The sequence below is a fragment of the Scatophagus argus genome, chromosome 2 (assembly GCF_020382885.2).
Source record: "Scatophagus argus isolate fScaArg1 chromosome 2, fScaArg1.pri, whole genome shotgun sequence".
NCBI classification, from domain to species: Eukaryota; Metazoa; Chordata; class Actinopteri; family Scatophagidae; genus Scatophagus; species Scatophagus argus.
In genome coordinates, this window is record NC_058494.1 from 4,445,517 (window position 1) to 4,464,765 (window position 19,249).

General features: G+C 39.5%; 1 protein-coding gene across 14 annotated transcripts; it reads right to left on the minus strand.

Moving 5' to 3' along the window:
- Positions 1 to 491: 491 nt before the first annotated feature.
- Positions 492 to 18,553, minus strand: pecam1b (platelet and endothelial cell adhesion molecule 1b). 14 transcript variants are annotated; one of them, XM_046402566.1, is made up of 16 exons: positions 18,396 to 18,553; positions 18,235 to 18,270; positions 13,200 to 13,496; positions 12,506 to 12,781; positions 12,147 to 12,422; positions 10,876 to 11,148; positions 10,119 to 10,394; positions 7,776 to 8,054; positions 6,896 to 6,997; positions 6,751 to 6,781; positions 5,832 to 5,911; positions 3,689 to 3,742; positions 3,243 to 3,338; positions 2,656 to 2,712; positions 1,580 to 1,602; positions 492 to 743 (listed from the first exon to the last, which is right to left on the minus strand). In XM_046402566.1, the coding sequence occupies exons 1-16, from the start codon at positions 18,436 to 18,438 to the stop codon at positions 642 to 644; spliced, it is 2,301 nt and encodes a 766-aa protein (XP_046258522.1). In that variant the 5' UTR covers positions 18,439 to 18,553; the 3' UTR covers positions 492 to 641. The 14 variants fall into 14 exon arrangements, 10 of the variants coding, with proteins under 10 accessions (XP_046258522.1, XP_046258519.1, XP_046258536.1 ...); XM_046402563.1 differs by having other exon boundaries at positions 492 to 746; XM_046402580.1 differs by lacking the exon at positions 2,656 to 2,712.
- Positions 18,554 to 19,249: the final 696 nt, after the last annotated feature.

The following is a 19,249-nucleotide window of genomic DNA, read 5'->3' on the forward strand; positions in this document are numbered from 1 at the left end:
ACACTTAAGATGATGGAAGCACTTTCAAGTGGCACAGTGGTATAGAATATAAACCAAACTATTATGTATACATCTATAATCTCTATAATCTATGGAAGGTATTATCTAACATTTATCTACAAGAGCTTAGGTGATCATCATCACAGTGAAATACACATGCAGTGCACAAGATATAGACACTATATAAACTGGAAGTAGTGTTATAGCTATTTTCTTTTCTGTGTTTTTATTTGACCATAATTTCATTGACCTGCTAGTCTTTTCTTTTTATACATAAGACAGCAAGACTGACTCTGTTCCAATGCAACTTCAAAATACAGTCACTCAAACTTCTGCCGAGAAACTTGAGTTACCATGTGGATCGCTAGAAAAAGATGATTTACTGATGAGCATGATAGTCAAGTCAGTTTCTGCTTATCTCATTTCTTAATAGATGTGATATCACGGCCCGCCATCATGCAAGAAAGACAAACAACAAAACACAACAAAGATAATGTGCCATGTGTTTATTAAGACAGAAAAACAACTACAACTAAAAGCAGTCAACTATATTATTGATTGGAAGCAGAGAATGTACTTGGTGAAGCTGACAAAAACAGAGCTAAACATAGAGGTGTGTGAAAAAAAGAAGGCCGTGATCACTAATCCACCGGCACCGGCAGGTCCTGGTAGCTGTTTCTCTCTGGATGGTAGTGATTGATCTCAGGTTGGTCCCCGTTGAGCTCAGCGTACTCTACTGAACCCTGCTGACACACAAAGCAGAGCCATTTAACACACTGCTGATTCATTTATTATTTTAATGTTTAAACCCTGGCACATAACACAAAGCAGTTAAGAGTAAAGCACACATCAGAGGCCTCTCTGTTACTGAAAACCATTGCAGGATAATGTTAAAAATTCAACAAATGCATGCTTTTGTGGCCTCTGGTGATGTGAACAGTTTTTATTCATGTCCCTAACTACCTAAGCACTAATCCTCAATATCACTGGAGCAATAACACACTCCCAGATAATGCTTTGTTTTTTTTTCCCCAAAACCATACTAAGACTAGTGTCAGACCAATCTGACATATTCTGCCATCAAGAAGATACACTGCCGAATGAATCAACCATTTTTAGATGCTGTCATTTCCTCTGCTTGTTATTTCAAATTCCAAACACCATGTAGGGACAAACAGTGCAGGCCAGGAACAGCAATGATTAAGGCATGCTGAGGGACAGTATTCTGGATGAGATGGGTTTGGACATAATTTGACTGCGCCACAGGGCTGATTGGAGAGGACGATAAGGAAGGAAGCCCCTGCCCAAATGCCTTTGTTCTTGTCTGGAAACTCTGACAGCCATTTCCCTCTCGCTCTGGATTATGGGCCTGCAAATGGTAACTGTGACCAGTAGGCAACCAATGAATGGATAGTTTCATTAATTTAACATATATATACAGTATATATATATATATATACCATGACTATGTGAGTAATCACATAGTCATGTGATATATATTAAGCAATAAACAGGTGCAAAAGTTTAAGGATAATTGTGATAAAGACTGATGAGTGTGACTGTGCTGCTGATTACTCACATAGTCATGGTGGTCAGCAGCACCTACAGGAAAAAGCATCAGAGGTTAAGTGTGTGTGTACCCTGCGTACATACATCATAGTTATTCATTAGTCCTCTGACAGTTATAAAGACATGGCTGACCTTGCTGACTCACCTGATCCTCTGCAGAGGCCTTTCAATCTCTATGCTTCAGCCAATAAGCTTAGACTCTGTTGTCATGAGTCAGTATTTAAAAGAGTCCCTCCTATTCATAAAGATGCTTCTCTAAACAACACAGAATTCTTTTGTCACTGTTGAACAGGAAACATTAGAACTCAGATGGACTGCTTGATAGACATCTCTGCTTTCTGGCTGGTGTTCTACTAACAGGAAGTTCCTGTCAGCAGTAACAGGATATGGTCATGGTTCTGTAGCTGGCTTGAGTAAACTATCCATCAGTCAGAGATCTCACCTTAGAAATAATATTTTGTGTCATGCAGATGTGTCACTAATTCCATCAGGTTGTAGAAAAAGTATTTAAAGCAGAATTAAGTGATTTTTTTTCCCACTTGGGGGTAGTAAAAACGAGCTACAAACATCATTAATATTTTATCACATTATAGTTTAGTTGGTGAACAAACAGGTGCCTATTTGCAAATCAAACAGACAAAAAGCAACATCGTCATCCACTGCAAGCTGTATTTCTGACCACCATTCCATATCAAATTTTCACTCTCCTTTTAGCTCTGTTTACCTACTGTTAAGAAGAATATCTGACTCTTTGGCTGCTAAATGACTGTTTATGTTCACTGGCTAGTTAACTTTGTGGGCAGTTAGCATGCAGTTGGTGTATCAGAGAATTTTCATTGAAAACAGCCGCCAGATGCGGCTCGAAGTGAAGCTGATGAAAACAGTGAGGCTCAACCAAAACAGTAAAGCTGTGAGCAGGAAAACCAAAACAATGAGCTTAAAGATGCTAAAATGGAACAGAACTGCAGAGTTTGGTGATAAATCTCTGTGGGCTTTTCACTATGAATAACCTCTTTCACAATTAGACAGTCATCACTGTTAATATAAAAATATTCATCGGTGCAGCTTTAGGGATGTAAAACTCACCATGTGGAGAGTTTTGGAGCTCGCTGTACACTGTGTCTGTGCCTTTTCTGAGAGGGACTGTTAATGTAAAGAGCAACACATTAGCCTGCTTGAACATCATTACACAAGACTTTAGTGGATACTAATCTTTCGCTAAAAGTAATCTAAAAATAGACGGATGTATCACATTGTGTAACTGCCATCTCCAGCCTGTCGGGACCTTTAGTGCAGGACCATGACGAAGAAGAAAGCAGTATCAGAAACTGTCCTGGCAATTAGCTCAACCCTTCCTGTTTATAAGGTCTGGAATGCCTCTGGAAATCTCAGCTCAACTATCTCTGCAGTTACCCCTACTTGGAGATGTGTTAATTATGGGTAATTAGGCCCCTCCCTGGATGTGTTGGTCTGTATTATCAGTTATAAAGGAATGTGGCCAAAGCAGAGAAAAATGGTTTTGGTGAGAATGTTTAGAGCCAAAAGGGAGAAAATACAGAATGGTTTAAACAGTTTAGAGAACAAAAGTTTATCAAATCAGAAGACAGCAGAGAGGCTAGGACTTAGGCTTCAAATAATATCATTTTGTGTGTGTGTGTGTATAGTATGTTTACCTCGAGCAGGATCTACTGACAGAGGATGCACCACCTCAGTGTACTCCACGTCAGGCGTGTCTGACACCACTGAACTCTCCTCGTCGTTGGCTGCATCTAAATACATGAACAAGAACACGTATGTTAAACCCTAAGCATGACTTCATAATATTTTAATGAGGGTGTTGTTTTCTTAAGCATGCAAGTTAATTCTTCTGACCATGCATGTCAGCAGATGAAGCTCCATGTCCAGTGAACAAACTCTGTCCACTGATGGAGACAGTGCAGGAAATTTGAAAGCTCTTTTTACAAATGGAAATTTCATGAAAAGAGTTCATTATCAGAAAAAAAAGGAGGTTAAGGTTTAGTTCATAATAGTGCCACCTATATTACTTGCTCTTGTGGAACTGGGAGGCATTTTCGTTAAAGTCAGTAATGTGATGGTGCATATTACAAAGCCAGCTCACCAGCTTCAGGTGGTTTTTTGGTCCACACACTGACAGTAGTTCTGTCCACCTTCACTGTGAAACACAGACAGACAGACATCATGTTATAAGGCAGCTGCCGAATTCACTTGACTTAAATTAATTCTCAACCGATTAGGATCAAGAAACATACCTTAAAATGTAATTAGCAGTAAAATCACAGATTACAGAACCTCTTGAATAAATATCACTGGACATCTAAGTGATGTGTGTTTGAGTGATTCCTAATGAAAAAGTTTCACTTTTTAGAAACATATTTATTTGCTTTTTTGCTAAGAGTTGTATCTCACCTATAGCGCTTAGCAACAAAGTGTGAATAAGTATATTTTTCAAAACTTTAAATTATCTTTACATGACCAAAGGACAAATAAGATAATATTGTTCTATAAACACAGAGCTGAGAGACACTTTAGTGACAACTCTCTGCATTTTGACCTTCAGTGGAAGCTTTCTTACCCTTAGAACAAAACCAGTGACAATAAATTTCAAATTTCATGTCTTCATCTGCTGCTGTATATACAGAAGTCTTGTGTTGCCTTCTGCACAATAGGCTGCTAATTCAGCAGCAGCTGGACAATAAGTTCTGGCAAAAAGCACTTCCCCTTGCAACTTCCCAGTTGGTAATGCAATCTCACACATGGCTCAACCAGGCTTGTGTGATTAATTTCCTCCACCTGCTGCATGTATTCAAACTTGCTTGGCCTGAAACAAAATAAACCCCAACACCGACCACCACCCGCCCCCACCCCACCCCCAACCACAACCTGCTCTGTGCAAACATAGGAAGTGTCTTGCAGACTCTATTGTTTCAACAGTTCAAGGAAGTCTCTCTTGTGAGTTCCTTTTTAGGAAATGAATCGACTTCATGTTCTGTTGGTATTTCCATGGACCTGTGCTTAGGAAGGCAGCAATATCCAGCATACATTGCAATGGAAGATTAATGCAGGCATGATCATACCAAACATGTTCTTGTACTGAACATTTTTAAGCATATTAAGCCTCGCATACAACAACTGGAGCAAAAATAACTGTAATGACAAACTTCTAAATAAAACCAATGTCTTTATTCTCTATATGCCTCTTCCAATCAGTCAAGGGATCATCCAAAAATATATACACACATTTCCTGTGATGGTAATAAAATGCATACAAAAACCATCATGCACATAAGATAGATAGAACAGTTGCACCAATAAAGGACATGAAATCGCACAGGCAGACACTTGTGATGATGAAACAAAAGACAAACACAGTAATGTTATGTATAAAATGAGAGACCATCTAGATTGCAGTAGGAGGGGAGAGGGAGCAGTGGGTCCTCGTTTATATTTTTTCATTACATGCCCCTCCTTTTCAACGAGAAAATTCATCAGTGAACAAAGTGTCCAAATCTTAGAAAACTTGTCATCACAAACAGGATGACTGCTCTCCATTCTTGCTTGCTTTCTTAGAGCTTCGCTTTCTTTGAATTTTTTTTTTTTTCCCCCACAATTGAATTAATGTCCTGCCCAATGTGGGGCATCTCTAAACTGTTGCTGGGATACTGTAGCTGCTCCTGTTGCTGATGTCAACGGGAAGTGACGCCACGCTATCTCGCACCCCATTGGTCACTCTCCCCTCTGTGCCATCATAGAGTGGCGCTGCGCCTGGAAGAAGATAATGGGCGCTCTAAGCAGTTTGCAACAATTGATAATCAATGCCACATCCTGTGATTGAACTAATTAAGCAGCATCTTGCATAAGCATAGCTTGTACCTTGGCGAGTATACTCCTTACAACTCTATCTTAACAATATCCTACTTTTCTTGCTTTTGCAATACAAACTTAGACACAATGAGAGACACAAAAAGTCAGAGAGAGAGGAAAACAATAAACTTAAACATAAATGTTGTGCGTACACATAAACCTGAACATGATTTCTACAAAGCAACATTGCTACTGCAACATAAGCCCTGCATGCATATTAGAACATGCATCATGGGATGAAAATGGATTGCTGTGGCTGCAGCAGGAAACATGGCATGACTATTGAGGCAACAGAAATGACTAATGGTTACGAAGATGATGACTAATGAGTCAGTGGTGGTCAGTTGGTGGTACATAAGAGAAGAGTAAAACCACGCTACCTGTGGCTGTGTTATAAACCTTTGTGTCGTGGGTTAGATTCCCTTCGAACTCTAAATCTGATTTAGCGCTTGAAGGCTTTCTGAGAAAAGGTTAAAATAAAGTCAACTTGGGCAGCACTGAAGTCCAGAAAAAAATCTCCTGAATGCCAAAATGATCTAAAGCTTTAACAGTATATGTGATAAATTCTGATATAAGCTGAAAATACACTTTAATAACCATACTGGTGGTTTTGTATGCTTTTTTTAGGTATTTTGTTTCCCACTGACTTCTTTCATTGATCATTTAGCCATTTATGTGACTCACAATTGTAACGCTCCCTTAGTGATGAATAAATCACTCTAATTGTCTAACTTAAAAGAATAGTTTGACATTTTTGGAAATATGCTTATGTGCTTTCTTGCCAAGTTAGCTGAGAAAATCACCCCTCTAATGTGTGTACGCTAAATGTAAAGATAGAGTCAGGAGATGGGGAAACACGGGAAAACAGTGGCAAAATTTGTCTATCAAAAGTTTACTAATTACTAACTATATCTAATTTAAAACAGTAAGTTTGTGTTTTTTCATAGGGTTATATGACTATTCCTTGGATGGAGTCTTGTCATCAACAGGCAGTGATTTCAGTTCGTGTGAGTCGTCAGTTGGCCTTCATTTTGAAAAGCAGTACAAAGTGTGTGCGATCAAAAAAAAATCTAATTTTATAAATACTCAGTGTATACTCAGAAATATTAAGTCTATGTAATTTTACCGTACAAACATGCAAAACAACCAGTGTGGTTCTTTATAGGAGCCCTACAAAAAATAGAAACGTAACACCCACAGACCCTTAGCCATCTAAGCCAGCTAATAAAAGTAGATACGCTTTTAGTTACTAACTTTTGCTGTCATATTTTTTGGAAACAAGTAGTCAAACCAACTCACACTGATAATTCAGCAGCTCCTTCTCTTTTACCTACAATAAGAGGGGAGACGTGAGAAGAAGAGCAGGAGGAAGTGGAAGAAGGAAAGTTGGTTTTCATACAGTTAGACATAGAGGCCTGACTTGCTGGACTGTAGGTCTCTCTACCTCTCTTGGATCTGAAGCACAGCACACACACCACCGCCAACACCGCTATGGCCAGCAGACAGAACCCTCCAATCAGAGCTTTCTTCCATAACGCCATGCACACTATGGAGAGAGATAGGGGGGTGGGGGTGGAAAGGAAAGGGTGAAAAAGCTACTGAAGACAGACAGGCAGAAAGGTTAACACTAACAAACAACATTTCATCACTTCATTTTTACATGCAATCATGTAGCCCTCAGTGGTAAAGTGTAATTTTTTTTTTGACAATCCCCTGACTTCATCAGATTCATCATTTAGTTTCATTTAGTTAATGGCCACATACCTGAGAAACTAATGACATTACCATCATCCTCAGTTGGACTTTGTTTTTAATACTAATTAACAAATGTTAGAATGCTAACATGCACATGAACATGCTAAACATTATATCTGCTGAACAGCAGGGACAACAGATTAGCTGGACTTCCTGTTAGGTTTTGGGATTTTGCTGTTTTTTCTGGTAGGTTTTGGAACCAGGACAAGTTTTGGGATCAGTAGGACTGACATACATACACAGTGCCTGCATGTGAGGTTACCTAGCTGTAACTAACATCTAGGCAGAAGCTGCTTGTGGTCAATAATAAAGACAAACTGAAAAGGAGTGAGAAATAAAAAAAAACTCCATACTAGATATAACAGGAAAATCACTGCTACACTAACCTTTGTAGATTGAAAAAGGAGCCTGTTAAACAATACTGTGCACTAGTTGCACTGCTGCACAGGATGGTGGAAAAGGCAAGACTGGTTGGGAGCAGAAGCAAGATTAAGGTAAAAACTAGATTTGAGCTTAATCTGAGTGTTGAGTTGAAAAGGAGTGTGAATGTAAATACCCATCAGTCTTACCCTTTATTCTGACCGGTTCACTGCGCACAACTTTGTTGGCGTGGTTGACAGCCTCGCAGTAGTATCCACCACTGTGATCTTTCGACAGCGAGTGGAACTCGTAGTATGTGTTGTTAGTCATGGTGGTGGTGGTATACAGTGGGTGTTCATTGCCTTCACGGTACCACTTAAAAGTAATTGGTGGAGTGCCTTGAACACCACATATGAGGTGGAGATGGTTTCCCTCTGGAATTTCTTTTAATTCAGGGATGACAGTCAAAACTGGGTTTGCCAGAGGTTCTAGGAGAGGAAAATAAGGAAGAAATGAGGTGAGATTAGTCATCACACTCTCAACTGTCCTTTCCTAAGCCCAGCAATACAATAATTACAAATCAAAAGAAGTATGTGTACACGTTCAATATACCTTCAGTACAGCCTAGCTTCGAATCGTTAGTTAATGACTGACTTAATTATAATGAACACCACTATAACATTTATGCATGACTACCTCAAAATAAATAAAACCAACCCCAAAAGTTGCAGGATTCTCAAGACTATTCACAAGCAAGGATGGGATGAGATTCACCACTTTTACACTATATCGACAAAAAAAAAAGCTTCCAGGGACTGGGCTCAGCCCCTTAATTCCAGTGAAGGGAAATCTTCATGCTTCAGCATACCAAGACGTTTTGGACAAGCTATGCCTCCAACACCATGGCAACAGCCTAGGGAAGGCCCCTTCAACCGCCGCAAGCTTAAAGTGAGATCAACAAAGATGAGTCGGGAGTGGAAGAATCCGACTGGCCTGCACAGAGCACTGACCTCAACCCCATCAAACACCCCAAGGATGAACCAAAACGGAGGCCATGGGTTAGGTGTCCCCATCCAACACCAGCGTCCGACCCCACAACATTCCACTCCACTGCATGAATGGGCAAAACCCCCCACAGAAACACTCCAAAATCTCGATTAAAGCTTTCCCAGAAGAGTGGAAGCTGCCACAGCTGCAAAGAGGGGAACAGCTCCACACCAATGTTCATGCACTTAGAATGCAATGTCACCAAAGTCCCCTTTGGTGTAATGGTCAGGTGTCTCAATACCTTTATAGTATAAGAGTAATGTTGCTCAATGCACAGATTAAGGGATTTCCATTCGCAATCCATAGTATCATCAAAAAATTCAAAGTCTCTGGAGCAATCTGTACATAACCAACAATTATTGTCTATGACCTTCCATTACTCAGATGGCACTATATTAAAAATTAACACTGTATAAGGGATATTACTACATTGGCTTGAGAGAACTTTTGGAAACTACTGTCCATAAACACAGTTTGTTGCTGCATCTACAAGTTCAAGTTAAGATTCTATCATCCAAAACAAAAGAGATACATCATCAACACCCAAAAATGCCACAAACTTATTGTTACCAGTACAAAGTTCAAAAGTAAACATCTGTGATGGTATGGTACAGACTATGTTAGAGCACAGCTGTAAAGGACCATATAAAGTTTAAATATATGATATTTTGAATGCTAATATAGCAGCAAACTGTTTGTTATGGAAATATATAGCAGAGTAATAGCGTTCTGAACAGAGAATGACATAATTGTAATTCGAAGTTATTTGTTCTTTGTGTGGGCAGCAGGGATGGCTCATTGACATATGCTGAGATGGACAACACGTCACCACTTGATGCCACTGTATAAAAGTCAAGCCAAAATAGAGAGTCCCTCTGTGTGAGTTTCATGAGCAGGATGTATTCAGAGTGAGTGAATAAAGCCTTGACATTTTGTTTGGTCTAAGATGCTGGTGCTCTAGCGTGATGATAAATGCTGAAAGGTACATATAGGTTTTGGAGCAACTCATGCTGCTTATTCCAGCAAGACAATGTCAGAGAATTTCACTTTTAAAACCTAAACAATTACAAACAAACTAAAAAATAAAAATGTCCTCAGTTCCCAGTTACTGAGTGTTTAAAGAATAGGTGATGCAACACTGTGGCAAACATGCCACTGTCCCAGCTTTTCTGGAACATATTGCAGGCATCAAATTCAGAATGAGTGTATATTTATAAAAATCTTATCTTGATGCTGTAATCAATTGAATGTAGGTGGAAAAGAATCAGAATCTGCTGAGAGAGGTTATGCGATATGATCAAAAGCTAAAAAATCTACCAGATGGACCTTGAGGTGAGACTGTTTTGTCATTTCTTAGCAGTTGCTTTTATCGGAGTCATGTGCTCATTTATAAAGCTGAAATGGCTCTGCAGTGGCACATCAAAGCTTGTGAGAGTTGCTAATCTGTTGATTGATCAAATTAAAAACACAGTAATCATGTAAAATGGGCAAACACATATATTTACCTATGACAGCAGTGTTGAGTCTTTCACTATACAGGGGATTCTTGTTACTGTTCTTTGCTTCACAAGTGTACTTGTTTATTTCTTCAGGCTTGTAGATAGTGCCTGTGAAGAGAGCTGGCTTATTTGAAGACTCAATGGTGATTGTATCTATTGGGATCTTATCCTTCATCAGAGTGTACTTTATCGGTAGGCTGCCATCCGACTGACAGAGGATTTTAAAGGCCTGTCCCAGTACTGCTCTGTCAACCACCGAGATCTTTGGCTTGGAGACAGAAACTAAAGAGAAGAAAGGAAAAATTAAATTGACTGATTCCCTGTGGAGAGGATAGGGACGTGTCACCAACCACCAACAAACAAACACACAAAAGGAAACAAGGGGGAGTGAATAAAATAGTCCAGAGGCTGTTGAAATTAGACAGAAAGGCTGAAAGATTAAAACTAACAAACATACATAATTGACAAATCCTACGAAGCAAAAACGAAAGGTCTGTTGAGACACTGAATACGTTACCTTGCTTATTATTATCACTGATGATTTTATCACTGTGATTTCTGTATGAATGCTTTTGACAGCTTTGTTCAGTTATTGAAAGAACTACGATACTCAAACAATATTTAGCAGGTGGTGTGGGAGAGGATGCAGGGAGTTAAAATATATGGTGATTCAGAGACAGAACAACATGTAAAATTTCTGACGTATGTACTCTAAATATGTGTGTTACAGTTTAAATCTGAACGAGGAATCAAGTCAGCTCACCTTTAGGTCGTACAGTCAGGGTTTTGCTGTGTTTCACAATGCCCCTGGCTCGAGTTGCACAGGTGTAGTTGAAATCATGCGGCAGGGCCTTGCCGGAAAATACACCATTGCCCTTTGGAGCAAGTGTGCTTTGGGGTGGATCAAGAGTATAAGTCAATTCTTCCTTCCTGAGTATTTCATAGGCATAGCGCTCACTTTTGCAGGTTAGTGTCATATTTTCCATTTGAAAGACTTCAGCTGGAGACATGGTGAGAGTGGGTACTGAAAACAGTTCTGTAGATAGATTAAAAAGAAAAAGTCAACGCCAAGTTTTTTTTTTCTCTGACAAATTAATATTTGTCATTCATACTCATCAGACTGCACCTCGATCAGCTAAAAGTAATCAGATCACATGCTGACATACACACATATTGTATATATGTGCCACAAATGAGAGGCAAATATCAACTCAGCTATGTTCTTTGCATGCTCAAAAGGGCATTTCCTTGCATGTTTATTTGTTCCTCTGACATGATGTCACTGTAGGTAAAAGATAACCCGGTTTGATTTCTGATCTCCTGCTTCTGCACACATCTTACTGATGACATCAGAAACCATTTCTGAAGTTCTGGTTAAGGTTAGGTTTAGGCTGTCCAAAATGAGTGGTGATCAAAGCAGTGCAATGCAATGTCTTGACAAGGATAGTTATATGTGTGTGTTTATGTGTGTACTACCAGTACACGTGCAAGTGAGAGAAGCTATAGTTAGTTAACGGAAAACATTGGCCTCTGAGCACACTGAGCACCAGTCTTTTCAGCTTGCTACCAAACTGAAGCTATCTTTACTCATAAACCTACACTAACCTCTTCATTTAATGTTAATAGTCCACATACTGTACTGCATACTGCTGTAGCATTACTGTACAAACTCTTGTAATGTTAGCTGGTAAGGTAACACTAACAAAATCAACCAGCTTTGTACAAAATGAGCTATTGTCAAATCAAATAAAGTAATCAACTTTTTAACCAACTGATTAGAAGTTACAGGAAAGGCATGAAGGTCTAAATTTATTTTTACACTCACAACACTTTTTGATGCTATCAATTATATATTTGACTTGTCTGACAAACCTTTAATGCATTTTATCAGTTCTGGGGTTTCATAAATTTAGATGTAAGAATTTAATTAATGGGTGGAATAATTAACAATTTTAAGATCAAAAACTTATCAGGAGTTAGAACACAGGATATATAAACAATGTACACAAACAGACCTTTCTTCTGACCACTCACCAGTCACTGTAACTGTCTCTGTGGTGATTTTCACTATATTTCCAATCTCTATCTCTAGTTTGCACTCAAACTCCCCAGAGTCCTTTGCCTGTGCGATCATGCTGTGCTTGAGTTCGGTGCCACCAGTGTTGAGAAGCCTATGCCCCTGGATCAAGTACAGGCTGAAATTTCGAGACAAGGGCACAAAGCCGCTGATGGTGCACGAGATGGAGAGTTGGTCTCCTTCATAGATCTTCTGCTGAGGTGAAATCTTCAGAACTGTTGTGATGGGAAGCTCTATGGAGAAAATATCAATGAAGCAAATAGCCTGAGAAGGGTCCAGTGCTTTGAAAAGAACCAACATTTCAAAATGCTCCTACCTGTGACTGAAACATTGACAACGTTGCTCTCCTCAGATCTAAAGAGGTCCGGAATTAAGAGGACAAAATAGACGCAGTGAATTTTGTGGATGCCATTGCTGCTGATGTTGACCTCTACCTGGTTGAAATCAGACTTCTTCTCTAAGATCTCCTTGGAGCCGTCATAGAAATAGAAGACAAAGGAGCCTGACTCGCCTGGCGCCGTACACCTGGCTGTTAGCTCCTCACCTTCACTGACCTCAAGTTTGTCAAGGTGGAGAACTGGTTTTGACAGTCCTGGAAACACAAAATGTGTGAAATGCTATCAGATTTAATCTGATAGAGCTTGAAAACAAAACAAAACAAAACAAAACAAAACAAAACAAAAACAAGTTCATGGAAATGAAACAGCATCACCCATTGCTACCACCTTGCTGAAGAGATTCTTTTGCTTACTATTCCATGTAAAAACATAATCCCAATCACCGAAGCTTTAAAATTATTTTTTTTTTGATTTCGTATACATGAAATTTATCATGGCTCAGCTGTTCTTTCACTACTACTGACATATATGCTTTACTTGAACACATTTTAAAAACTGTTGTCGTGCCTTTTAAAATTAGATTGCTCAAAATTGTAGCCTGTTAACTACTCACTTTTAAATTCACCTTAAATTCACAAACAGATAACACTGCTTCCATATTAACAAACCAACCTGTGACTGTGAGTTTCTTGACTTCGCTGACCGTCTGTTTGCCCTCAATGTTGATTGCACATTTATATTTTCCTGTGTGAGAGAGTCTGGCATCGGGCAGTGGGTACAGAAAATCCTCAGAGGTGCTGGAGGTCTCAGTGTGGACTGGGCTGCTGTCCTTTAATATACTGTACTCACGACTCAGCGTCACCTGCTCCTTGCTGCTGACGATGGCCCGGCATCTCAGAGTCACATTGGTGCCTCGACTCACATTAGAGCTGGGTTCGATGGACAGGGTGATGTTTATTATCGTGAATGCTAAGGAGTGAATTAAAAAAAAAAAAAAAACATTAGATGTAAAAGTTCAGTGCGTAGGATTTAGTGCCATCTAGTTGTGAGATTGCAGAATACAACCAACTGAATACTCCAACCGTCACCCTCCCGTACCAAGCGTGTGGGAGAACATACAGTGCCTGGTAAAAAGGACAATGACCCTGTACAGAGCCAGTGTTTGGTTTGTCCCTTTTGGGCTTCTGTAGAAATGTAGCAGACTCTGGATTAGAACCTGCCTCCTCTGTAGATATAAAAGCTCATTTTAAGGTAATGAAAACACAGTGATTCTCAGTTTTAGGTGAATATGCACTAATGAAAACATATTTTTGAATATTCCACCTATGCTACTAAATCCTACACACTAGACCTTTAATCCATCCATCCATTTTCTATACCGCTTATCCGTGAGGGTCGCGGGGGAGCTGGAGCCAATCCCAGCTGACTACGGGCGAGAGGCGGGGTTCACCCTGGACTGGTCGCCAGTCAATCGCAGGGCCAACATACAAAGACAGACAACCACACACTCTCACACTCACACCTAGGGGCAATTTAGAGTAGCCAATTAACCTAATGTGCATGTTTTTGGTATTGTGGGAGGAAGCCGGAGAACCCAGAGAAAACCCACGCAGGCACAGGGAGAACATGCAAACTCCACATAGAAGGGCCCAGACCGGGATTCGAACCTGGAACCCTCTTGCTATGAGGCGACAGTGCTAACCACTGCACCACCGTGCCGCCCTACTAGACCTTTAATGTGCAAGCTAATCTACCACACTGAACAAAAGAGTCGGCTTATGGCTGAGCTTTTACTTAGCTCTTTAGACCATTTCATAAAGGTTTTGCTTTATTGTGAGTTCATACTCAATTGATAACTCCTCTGTGCCTTATGTGTTCCTTCTTTTATATCTCAAAGAATGTGTAGTAACATAAATCCTTATCTTTTTACTTTGTACTTGGTTTTAAAATTTTGTATGTGGCATTAATGTTTGTTCATTAACAGGGAAACAGTTATGGGTTTTGTTTTAGAGAGCAACTCACTCAGGCATCCCGAGATAATTTTTCTATACTGGTTACAGTTTGTGACACACAAACTGTAACACAATAACTACTACTACACACATAAATGTTTTCTATTAAACAAATAAATCTTTCTGTGCAGTTCTTTGTGGTTCTGCATTTATCCATACACATTTACTTGATGGACATATATTTATAATACATGTGTAGCTTGGGGAAGTTTTTTTTTTTTTTTTTACTCTTTCATTCCTTTATAGGCTTATTTCTTGCTTCAAATGTAAGCACTTACATGGTTTTAATTGTGTTTGTTTTTTGCGATTGCAAAAGAACACACCCATATTTACACCGGAGTCCCTTCTTGACCTCTCCATGAAGTCTACCACTGAGTTCATCTTGCTTCCCCTGTGAACTTTAGTGACCTCACCTTTACTGTACGCTATAAATGCCTATAAGACAATTTCTGTTTTTTGACCTGAGGAAGGCAGATGAAATGTTGATGTACAAAAAGACTTTGTTGGAGTTGTGAGAGATGAGCTTTCCTCTCCTTTCTCACCCATGAGCCACAGTTTGCATAAAAATGAACAGAATTTCCGTTTAAAACCTCTTCTCATTCACATTTCTGAATGGTCATTTTACTGGAACTTGAATTGCCTACCACTGAAATCTGAGTTTCAACTTGGCTCTCAGGAAGCAATTTCATGCTGTTGACAGCATCTTATATGAGTATGTGACTCACTCAAGAAACAAAACATGAAGGTGCAACTGTAAAATTCTTTGGTTGTGATCTGATGATAAAAACAACAACAACAATACCAGAGGACGGAAGTAAATAACAAAGAATAGTTTATCTATAGACAGTAAGACCAGATGTGCTTTTTTGCTTTTTTGGACCTTATTATAAGCCTACTTCTTTATAAATGAGAGGAAAAGAAAAAGTCATAGATCATTGTTACAGGGCTCATGGTTTCTAGAACCTCCTCTCTAAGGGCCTTGACATCAATGGGCCAATGAAATCACTGATCTTACATGTATGAAATGACCTGTTTAGCTGCCAAAGGCAAGGCAGGGTAGATAACTCCGTTATTTGTGTAACAGCAACAAAAAATTGTCCTGCAAACACAATTTAAAAGTTTGTTCTTTTGTTTGATCTTCATCACCATCATGAATCACTAATTTTCCCTTTCTGACAAAACATTCCAGTTTTATTCACAGTCATCTTTCATGATGCTTTTTAATTCTCAGCCTCATTGTCTCTGGATTTATTGCAGCAGTCAAACTGCGTCATTCAGATGGCCACATGTGAACACTTCGATAATCACCTGAACGGTTCCCAAAGCCACGAATCAATTCATATACTCGTGTGGTTCAGAGACACTAACAGGTGGAAATCAATGAATGAATCACAGGAGATATTTGTTGTTAGGGTTATGAGTGTAGAAACAACTGTCCAAGGCAACATTTGGTCTTTTAGAAACACTTGAAAGTGGCTTCTGCACATGTGCCACACCTGTCTGCCACATCACCACATTGCCCATGTGGTTGTGCATTAGAGACAACGGACTGCTGTTGTGACTCAGGGAACGATGTTGTGGGACAATAAACAAACCCAAAGAACAAGAAAAAAGAAAAAAAAAAAGAACAGGAAAAGTACTTTGTCTGACAAATGTGCAACTTGGGGGACCTTTTCACCATTTCAGAACCTGGATCTGGCCCACACCCAACATCATTCAGCAGGACTTGGCAGGCCTGATTATGGAAAACAACAGACATGCATTACGTTTGGCTATGGGCTCTCAGTACACATGACTCATGGTAGATGTATGCTGAGCTAGTGGTGGAAAATAACTAGTACATTTACTCAAGTACTGTACAATTATGAGGTACCTGAACATTGCTTGAGTATTTTACACTCCTGTACACCCCATTACATCTCAAAAGGAAATATTGATTTTCTCCTTTACCATTTAGTACTTTTTACTCCCCTACATGTACCTGACCGCTGATTTAGATAAAAATTTTAAAACATCTGATAAACTTGGGAAAATGAATATTGCAATGCAGAATTTTCTTGTTTTCGTTCTGTTAATCATTGCACAACTCAGAGGTTAGAAACCACTGGAGAAAACTATTAAACTGTGCATAAAGTAGTTAAAACTACTTACACTTTGACCTCCACTCTTCTGGGAAGATTTTCCAAGATTTTTGAGTGTTTCTGTGGGAAGTTTTGTTCTGCACTAATGTAAAACCAAAAGGCCTGCCTCACAATTTCTGTTCCTGTTCATCCCAAAGGTGTTGGATGGGGTTGAGGTCAGGACTCTGTGTAGGCCAGTCAGGTTCTTCCACCCAAACTCATCCAACCATGTCTTTATGGACTTTGCTTTGTGCACTGAGACACAGTCATGCTGGAATAGAAAAGGGCCTTCCCCAAACTGTTGCCACAAAGTTGGAAGCATAGCAGTGACCAAAATGTGTTGGTATGCTGAAGCATTAAGGTTTACCTTCACTTAAAGTCAGGAGCTGAGCTCAACCCCTGAAAAGCAGCCCCATACCACACCTGATTTCAATCATAAAGAGGGGTATTCCCATACTATTATCTGTATGGAGTGTTAATAATATATAATAAAAGTCACAGGGAACAATTTTTTTTTTCATTACTTGTAAAGGAGCATTTTTACACTGGAATACTGGTTCTTTTACTGAAAGGATCTGAACCCTTCTTCCACTATTATACATCGATATAACATCAAGAACATATAAGAGATGCAGTGGAGATTTAATTTTGGATGAAGCTAAGTATATTTTTTTTTGTCAGTGTGTGAGGAATATAGACATATTTAAAAAGCTCTTGTATTAACTAAATTACCCCAAATGTTACATATTACATATGTCAGTTCAGATCACTGCCTTAAAATTTAATAAGTTGCTCTCATATTGTGCCTGTTTTCTGTCTTGAAAATGAGCAATTTGCGAGGTCTGACTTAAAAAGGTGCCTTATAAACAAACTCCTCCATAGTAATCAATACTTTACGATATTGCAATAAAGGTCAGTGTTATATCAAACTGGCAATTTAGAATGAATTCAGTAGATCTCTAATTATCTTTTTTCTTTTTCTGGTGAAAGAGTGGCCAGTTCACCTCTTCAGGTAACTAAAATACATTTAAATAAAACAATATGACAAGAGGGCCTCTAATAAATCAATCATATAGAAAGCAATCACAAATATAAGAAAACTAATATTTGAAAAACATGAACCAGTCAAAATACAGGTCAGTCTTGGACCTGGCTCTGACAGTCCTTCCATGTATACTGCAACTGATCCCAACTGACTCATGCCTTCCATCACCAGCCAACCAAGAGGACAGGGAGGCGTGTGACACTGATTGCCAGCATGTTCCCAATGCTTTCAACCAGCGCTTTTCCACCCAGACACCAATGATCAGAAAACTCTGATAACAAACAGGACAGTTTCCACTGATAGACATGGGTCTCTCTTGGCTTTTCCAGTGTTTTATAGCAGATGACAGCTGGTTGAAAAGTCTTCCAACACAAAGTCCAAAACTCCATATGGAAAATAAAGCAATGGTGCTCCATAAACACTAGTCCTTTTTCCCCTTTTCTGGGGAAGATACTCAGTAAATTGTCTCTTTGTAATGACAAATCTAATCCTAGATTGAGTGTCTCTAGTGTATTTTAGATCATACTCACATCGGTGTGCGTTCACCACTCTCCCTGGGTGGAAGTCTTGGGGCAAGATAAGAAAGTAAAGCACCATGTTAGAGACAAATCTATAAATCACCTCCAAAAAAAAAGAAAAAAGATATCCAAGAGTTCCTTTACAGAAGAAGATAAAAGGTTAGCAGTCTTACAGCTGGACAGGAGCGTGGAGATGAGCAGTAGTAGAAGGCCCATCCTATATGAGGGACACTGAGGCTCCCACAGAAGCTGGTTGTGCTGACACTTACAGACTTGTGACTACAGTGGTTGATGGGTAGTGTGTGGAGGGAAGATCTCACACTAGTGGGCGGGAGCGGACATTAAGGTGGTGCTTTACCTCAGCCACTCAGTGGTCAGCCAGCGGTGGCGGTTATCAAGCTGAGCAGCCGTCAGCTTGGCTTAATTTGCCAGGAAGTGAGTGTTGTTTCCTCAGGATGTTCGAGTCGCTTGGCTCTTTGCTGTTGTGGAATGTTCTCCTCTGGTCTCCTTCATGAATGTGTGTGTATGTCTGTGAAATGGTAGTCAAAATACGGTTGAATTGCTCGGGGTACAGTAGTCAGGCCTTTAACCTCTGACCTTGGCTGGCAGGGCCGGTGCAGGTAGACAGAAGAACAAGACGGGATAACATCTTTATGTTGCTAAGCCCGTTTCCTGAAGTGAAGATAATGGTTTAGCTTAACTAATAAAAACTGTCTTCACTGACATAAATCTTAGCCTGGCTCTTACAGAACAAATGTAGGTGGAGCCACTTTCACTGGTACACACACTTCCTATCATTAATTATGTAGGTGTAGGTGAACTACCGAGGAGAGTCATTTTTAACTGCAGCGGTGAGTCTGTGACTTGATTTGAATTCAAGATGTAAACTGAATAAAATTCTCGACTTGGGAAAAAAAAAAAAAAAACGAACATCACCGAATGCAAGATTTTACAAAAACATTTAAAATGTTGTCAAAGTTGTTTTTTATTTCACAATGTCTTTTATGACAAAGGAGTTTTCATAAGA

What these genes read in the sequence shown, in the direction of transcription:
- pecam1b (XM_046402563.1), bottom strand. Translation starts at nt 18,438, where the DNA reads ATGGGCCTTCTACTACTGCTCATCTCCACGCTCCTGTCCAGCT. An exon ending in ACTCAACACTGCTGTCATAG is followed by an intron (nt 8,055 to 10,118) that starts GTAAATATATGT and finishes TTCCTCTCCTAG; the next exon opens with AACCTCTGGCAAACCCAGTT. An exon ending in GTCAGTAGATCCTGCTCGAG is followed by an intron (nt 2,713 to 3,242) that starts GTAAACATACTA and finishes TTACATTAACAG; the next exon opens with TCCCTCTCAGAAAAGGCACA.